Below are 7,514 nucleotides of genomic sequence, written 5' to 3' on the forward strand. Positions count from 1 at the left end.
ATTTTAATAATATTATGTTTATATATATATATATATGTGTGTGTGTATACTTATATAATGTTATAAATAGTTATTTTTTTAATGTTATTATTTTTAATATGTATAAACTATGTAAATATATTAATACCTTTTATGTATACATTTTTATTTATATATACATATCTTTTAATATTATATCTTTATATATGTCATATATATATTTCTAATACTATATTATGTTTTCATATTATATCTATCCTTTAAATACCATTATGTATATAGTTTTTATTTGTTACTATTAAGTATACGTATGTGTAGCATCATTAATATTTTTAATATCATGTTTTCATAACTATATTAACCATTATTATATGCGTATATATATACACACATTGTTTCCATTTCATATTTAATTCTCATATTACGTTTAATACCGCATACATCTTTATCGTTTTTGATATTATTGTCATATTTATTATTTGCTTCAAAATGTTTTTAGTTCTTTTATTTATTTTTATTTCATGTCAATTTGCTCTGCATTACTTCGAAAATCTTATTCGCATTTTCTAATTAATTTCAATACATGAGGCGACGTATCGGTTTAACACTAAGTCGTTGATTTCATCGCTATGTTGGGTGAATCATATCGGCTCGTGTTGAAAACGGAACACCTTTTTAACCAATCAAAATTTAAAAAATTCTCGTCTTTTCAACCAGATCACGATTAAATCTTACATTGAACTCGTATTTTTAAAAATCAAGACAACGCGTGTTTTATAAGATACCAATTTTGGGCGTTGCAAGGGTGTTAATACCTTCCTCGAGCGTAACCGACTCCCGAACCCTAATTTTTTTTTGGATTTTGACGTAGACCTAAACTCGGCCTTAAGTTTCTTTTCAAAAGAAGATGATTTATTAGGTGTCCGATCACACCTAGAAAAAGGATCGGTGGCGACTCTCTTTTTTTTTAAAACCGAGATTTCATTTTCAAATTTTCAATAAATCGCCACAATTAGTGACCAAGCTAAAATTTTTACGTCGCTACAGAAGGCAATATCAATGCCTTTTATAACAGGAAATATTGGAAAATTTTGTATCAATTTTCTTTTTTTTTTTTAGGAAAATATCAAAGCCTTAATTATGTAAGTAATGTAATTTTGTGTAATAAAGGTAATTAATTAAATGTAATAATACTTGTATATCATTTTTAATTCAAGATATACAGTTCCTTAAAAATTTTAACATAGACAGTCAAGGTTTTTTTTAGAGAATTAACTATTATTTAAGTGTATTTTAAGTTAATAGTGTTGATAATGTAAAAGAAAAGGAAATCCGACATTGGGTAAGCATAAAGGCCTAACACACATACGTCGTTGCCACCACTGCTCAACCTGTATTTACAATATTTACTGTGCGTGTTTATTTTTGGATAAAATTTCTGTGTTATTTTTCTAGAAAATAAATTTGTTTAGATTCCAGAAATTCGTTTTAGAAAAATCTGGTCAACAAATGATATTTTTATTTGACTATTGTAGATTTGTAGAAAACTATTTCTATCAGTTTTACATTTTTGTCCTTATGTATTTTACCACTTTGCCCTTCATGAAATTGTATAAATAGGAGGTTATTCTCCTCATTTTAGACAGAACACAACAAAAGAAAAATAGAGAGAAAAACAACTTTTCTCATTCTTCTATTCTTTAAATTCTGGTGTTCTACGAAATTACACGAGAGAAAACTTATATCTGTGACCCTTCCAATCTTTCCTAGGAATTGAACCTAGTTGGTTTCGCTGATTTCTTCTAGTTTATTTTTGATCAACTACTTTTGTTTTTCAATTTCCATTTCTTTCAATAAGAGTAATACTAATTGTGTTCCATCTTCTTTATTTGGGTATACGAATATTGAAGTACTGTGTTAACATTAAAAGACAACGTCCACTACACGGTTACACTGATCAGGGTGAATTTGCTTCTAAGGCAGTGGTTATTCCACGGCACAGGAATTGCTATTTTATTTACACTCAATTTGGTTTCCTGTCAACACTAACGGTTTTGTTTTGTAGTAGTATATTTCCAAAAATTTAGAAGCAAATTATACTACTATTTAAACATGAAAGTCGTTTCTGTTTCCCACTACTGGAACCAATGAAGGCTTTTACAGACAACGAGCTAATGTACACTAAAGGATCATTGGAGCAAGTGTAGTGTCCTATTGAGGCAATCAATTTGAGGGCATCTGAGTAGTGCAAGATAGTGCCTAAATAGCATTGGAGTGGTTGTAAGCTCCATTTGTGTTGACCAGTGGGCCATTGTGATCAAAGTGGGCTTGGAAATCCTAACGAGATTGGGTTGATTGAGTCTTAGCTCTATTGGTATGGGTATTATTGCCAATGTAGGAGGATGTAGGTTTGAGTGTGTTGATGCGCATTATTCTCCTATTTGATTTGGTCAGAGGTCTATTGAGTTTAAGTGGTTCTAAGGACCCTTGAGTTTGAGTTGGTCGGAGAACCATGAGCAGTTCGTTGGATCCTTGTGTCTAGGATAGGGCTTACGATGCCCTAATGCATGATAAGCTACTAATACATGAGATTGTGAAGCTAGTCCAAGAATCATTGAATTTCTAACTATAGTAAACTAGAGGATTATCAAGTCCGAGAGCTTAAACAAGAGAACTAACGGGGGATGTCTTGTTCAGGTAACCTATGAGATTGTGCTGAGGAAGGAGCAGGGTGTCAAACTTTGTGTGAATGAGCATTAAAGCCTGAAATTAAGATTGAGATCGACCTAGTTCGGTGGTGCTGTATGTGTTGTGGTTGGCCAAGATGGCCATACCCAATGGGGTGACCATCGAGGGGTCGAGAGGGACTAAGTTGAGGATGGTCAATGCGTCTAAATTTCCCATGTTGAGAACTTTTCCTGCCGCAAGGGACAGTTGGCATAAAACACGTCCAGAGACACGCATCCGATGGGATGCCACAAAAGTGTGATTGGTGCCATGTCCAGAGGGATGCCTTTTGAGTATCAAATACATGGTAATATTCAGTCGAGAAAGGGTTATACCATTAAGGATTCCTCAAGGTTGTAACCTGATGATTATGTGTTATGGCATTGAGTTCGAGTGTTCGATGAAGGAATAGGCATAGACAAGACTACACCAATAATTGAATGTCTGATATACATTGAATGGATCATAACCTTAGGCCTTGAAGACCCAAGATGGGCTTGAGATCAAAATGCCAACTCAGTGCAATAAAGTTACTAAAAGTGTAGCTTCATGTCGTTGAGGGCATTGACATAGTAAGTGGGGGAGTATCATGGTTCGCAATTTAGTTATCAAGGTTGAGCTTAATTTCCCAAATGGTCTTGAATGAAATTAAAGTAAAATAACTTGGAAGCTGGAATTTGTTGAATGCCCTACAGCCCTAGAGGGATGTTGTGATGCAAACTGGGTAACTGATAAAGTTAGCTTTACAAGTAGGTATGCCTTTATTTTGGGTGGAGCAGTTATTTCTTGGAAGTCTGTTAAATAGACATGTATTGGTCGCTCCATAATAGAATCTGAGTTTATAACTCTTGATTGAGCCGAGCAAGAGGCTAAGTAGCTTAGGAATCTACTCGTAAAGATTTCTTCATTGAAGAATGAAGTACTTGCTTTGAAGTGCTTGAGGTTTGAAAGGAACCTAACTGATCTACTAACCGAAGGGTTAAGTAGGAAAATAGTTCTTAATTCGTCGAGTGGGATGGGTTTTAAGCCCAATGATTGAGGAATTCATGGTGAATACCCAACTTAGTTCTCTAAGTTCAATGTAGTCAAACGAAACCATGACAAGACTCATAGTGTACATTTTACCTATCCTTATGGCGAACGATGTACATGCATAAGGTTCAGTTCTCACTCTTAATGAATTCATATCCCAAAATTTGGGTGGCCCGTATTGAGATGGACTTGAATAATAGTCTACCCCATCTCTTAAGACCAAACGAGACAAACCTACAGCATAGTTCCAAAAATACTGCCTCAAACCCATGAATAACAAATACAACTTTGTTCTAGCCAGAACTAGCATAAAAACAAGAGTTAGGAGCATCAAATAAACACCCAAAAGTGTTGGACGTGACATTGCAACTTATCGACATCCGACTGGGAAACCTAAGACATACCCTGATACCCACTAAGTCGCCACAGTAAATCTGATTCGACTATAACTTCGTATGCTGCTTCCGTCAAGGAGCCTGCCAAACATCTCAAGACCAACTTTTATAGCTTCCAATTTTACGAAGTCAGCTTCAAATATTACTCCTAAATGTCCAAAAATACAGCAAGTAATTTGCCTTATGTAGACTCTCGAGCATTTTGCAACATTTCTTTTCAACAAAAGATCTTTTCGCTAATAAAACCATACAATCATGCTTTCTTAGATGATGCACGTTCCAACTCCACAAGTTTTATTATTTTTATTATTATTATAATATCATCATTGTAAAAAGCTTTTATACCTAATAACTTGCCAACAGCCTATGTATCCTCTGCTTCTTTGCATAAGGCCTTGTATCGATTTTGGAACTCGCCACCTAACAAGGATTCTGATACAATTTCAGGAGGAGCTTCGGATTGCTTAACAAGTTGCAAATATGGGAGACGTTATGTTAGTAAACTTCTGGGAAGATACAAGAGTTGACTCCAACCATCTAACTAAATCATTATTAACCTAGCAGTTTGCTTGTATTTTAAATGGTTTTATATAACAAAATAATCTAAAAATTCTCATAATAAATTGTCCTATTACGTGTTATATAAACTCAAAAACATGTTTCTAAACCTTTTTAAAACTTTCCAGGCCTAAGTCTTGTAAGTATTGATACCCTTCAAGATCTAACACAACTTTTAAAGGGGTAGGGTATTGAGACTTACAAAGCATGGTTTTTTTTTTTACATGTTAAAATACAATATAAGTATAATTTTAGTTTAATTATGATGTAAACAAAATATAATTGAATTAAGAATCAAATACTCTAAACTAAAATCCACAAATAAGAATCATACATGATAAGACCAAAACTTATATATGAACTCAAACCTTGATACTCATAAGCTCAAAATCTCAACTTTTACCAAAAATCAATTCATTATTCTTTTAAATTCATTAATCAATAAAGAAATCAATTCAAATAAGAGTTCCTTAAAATAGAAAATTTCAAAATAATTTCTTTTAATTTTAAAACAACTCAAAAATTGCAGTTATTATATATCTTCATATGTTTTGGTACATATCAAATTAATAATAAATCAATAGGTTATTTTTATATAATATTTACCCATAATTCTTTAAATGATACGTTGAATCTCACCTTCTCCTCATTGTAATAACAACTGTACAATCAACCAAATGAACATACGAAACACTTATATATTGAAATTGATTACATAAACCTGCCATTTCTTCGTCTGGCCTATTAGTGGTGGGTCAGGATGAATTCAACACATATGATCTTAAGCATTAGAAAATTTTAAATGAAACATTACCTAACCAATGGACTGAAAATAGAAAATTTTCAATTTATGTCGGTCTGCATCTCTGTTTAATTAAAAATAAAAATGTATTCATATGATCCCACCTGGAACAAGTATGAATTCAGCAGGTATGGCTAAGAATTACCATATCCTTATTCCCTCTAGAAGGTAAGGTCACAAAAATAACTCAAACTTATATAATATTGTGATTGAGGATTTAAAAAAGATTTAAAATCTTGTTGATACGATAATGATATGGCTTTTGATATACATTCAAAATCTTTTAAAATAAAAATTCGAAAAACAAAAAACAAAAAATCTTTTAAAACAAACAGAGATTTTTTAAAAGATAAAGTGAAACAAACCAATCAGATTATATTTATTAATGGTTTAAATGTTGGATTACATTTAGAATTCTTCTTCGTCCCATTTATTTTCCTATCTTGGCAACCGGAGCATGGAAGTTGAACCTAAACGTGAGCTTTGTGATACCAACCAAACACCTGAAAAGACCCCACCACTGTCTCTTCACCATGCATCCTCCAGCGACGCCCTCGGCATTGTTGAGGCACCCGAGAACGAGGAACCGATTGTAAACGGTACCAACAACAAAGACAAGATTGATGATGATGGCTATCTTGATTCATTCCCTCCGGGATATCGGTTTTGTCCGCTCGATGAAGAGCTTGTGCTTTATTATTTGAAGAAAAAGGTCTTGAATTTACCTTTGCCTCAGAATAGGATCGTGGAAGTTAATTTGTATCAATATAATCCTGAAAGACTTGCAGGTATTATCATCAAATGCACATCGTCGTCTATTTTAATCAAGATTGAATACATTGTTTTTTTTATGATTATATTTTTTATTGTTTTATTGTTTCTTAATTAGAACTATATAAGCAATATGGAGAAAAAGAGTGGTATTTCTTTACCCCTAGAGATAAGAAGTACCGAAATGGAACCCGACCTAATCGGGCAGCCATGGGTGGGTACTGGAAGGCTACCGGTGCTGATCGAGAAGTTAGATTTAAAGATCGTATTGTGGGATATAGGAAGGCATTGGTTTTTTACAAAGGAAGACCTCCTAAAGGTGATAAAACTAGTTGGATTATGCATGAATATAGAGTGAATGATCCTCCTCCCTTATGCAGCAAGAAAGAGGGTTACACTGACATGAGGGTATAAATTCTTAAATTTAAATAGCTTTCTGGACATGTTTGATCATTATTAGTGTTGATTGATTGTTATTGGTTGCAGCTAGATGATTATGTTCTATGTAGGATTTACAAAAAAGTTGATAAATCTGGGAGAACGCAAACCAAAACTGAAGATGGATTGGCATTGACTCAAAAACAAGAAAGAGATGAGATGATGGGTTCGGAGGACACGATGAATTATTTAAGCACAATGGGAATGGGAATGGGTGGTAATTTTATGAATCAAGCATTTCCTGAATTTCAATACATTTTTAATGATCAATTTCCATCGTCTTTTCCTACCAAATATCTAAATGATAGATTGGAAGAAGATGTTTGGAGTTTCGATTTTCCCCCACAACTAGACGTTAGTGTTGAAGGTTTGATAAATGTGGATAATGTTTTCTCACCCGATACTGCAAACAAAAATTCTACCAACTCAGAAATGAATACAAGAGATTGATTTTTGGTCTTACTTTTGTATTTTCTTGGAATTAGTAAACAAAAAGTGAAGAGGTTGACTTTGGTATTATTTTTGTATTTTCTCGGAATTACTTCATGTTTCTGTATTTCTCCACTTTTTATCACTCCCTTTATGTTTATATATTTTGGTTATTGTGTCTATTCTTATATATTTGGCACAATGTATTTGATTTACTAACATTCAAGTTAATGATATAATTTTATTAATGATATAATTTTATCTTTATTTTTGAAACTGATATAAGCACGTAGAAATAATCAAATGAGAAAGAAATTGACATTATAATTGCATAATTATTTACCTTTATTTAAGAAAGTAAGCTCAATGTTAACTATTTTGAC

General features: G+C 32.7%; 1 protein-coding gene across 1 annotated transcript; it reads left to right on the top strand.

Annotated features, from left to right (window-relative positions):
- The first annotated feature begins 5,871 nt into the window (after positions 1-5,871).
- Positions 5,872-7,216, top strand: LOC108456505 (NAC domain-containing protein 1-like). The gene is made up of 3 exons (XM_017755066.1): positions 5,872-6,281; positions 6,383-6,672; positions 6,751-7,216. Exons 1-3 carry the CDS (start codon positions 5,951-5,953, stop codon positions 7,150-7,152), a joined length of 1,023 nt encoding a protein of 340 aa, XP_017610555.1. The 5' UTR covers positions 5,872-5,950; the 3' UTR covers positions 7,153-7,216.
- Positions 7,217-7,514: the final 298 nt, after the last annotated feature.

This window comes from Gossypium arboreum, chromosome 9 (assembly GCF_025698485.1).
Source record: "Gossypium arboreum isolate Shixiya-1 chromosome 9, ASM2569848v2, whole genome shotgun sequence".
NCBI classification, from domain to species: Eukaryota; Viridiplantae; Streptophyta; class Magnoliopsida; order Malvales; family Malvaceae; genus Gossypium; species Gossypium arboreum.

Coding starts and splice junctions, on each gene's coding strand:
- LOC108456505 (XM_017755066.1), top strand. CDS start 5,951: ATGGAAGTTGAACCTAAACGTGAGCTTTGTGATACCAACCAAACACCT. Junction 6,282..6,382: donor TAATCCTGAAAGACTTGCAG/GTATTATCATCA, acceptor TTTCTTAATTAG/AACTATATAAGCAATATGGA. Junction 6,673..6,750: donor AGGGTTACACTGACATGAGG/GTATAAATTCTT, acceptor TATTGGTTGCAG/CTAGATGATTATGTTCTATG.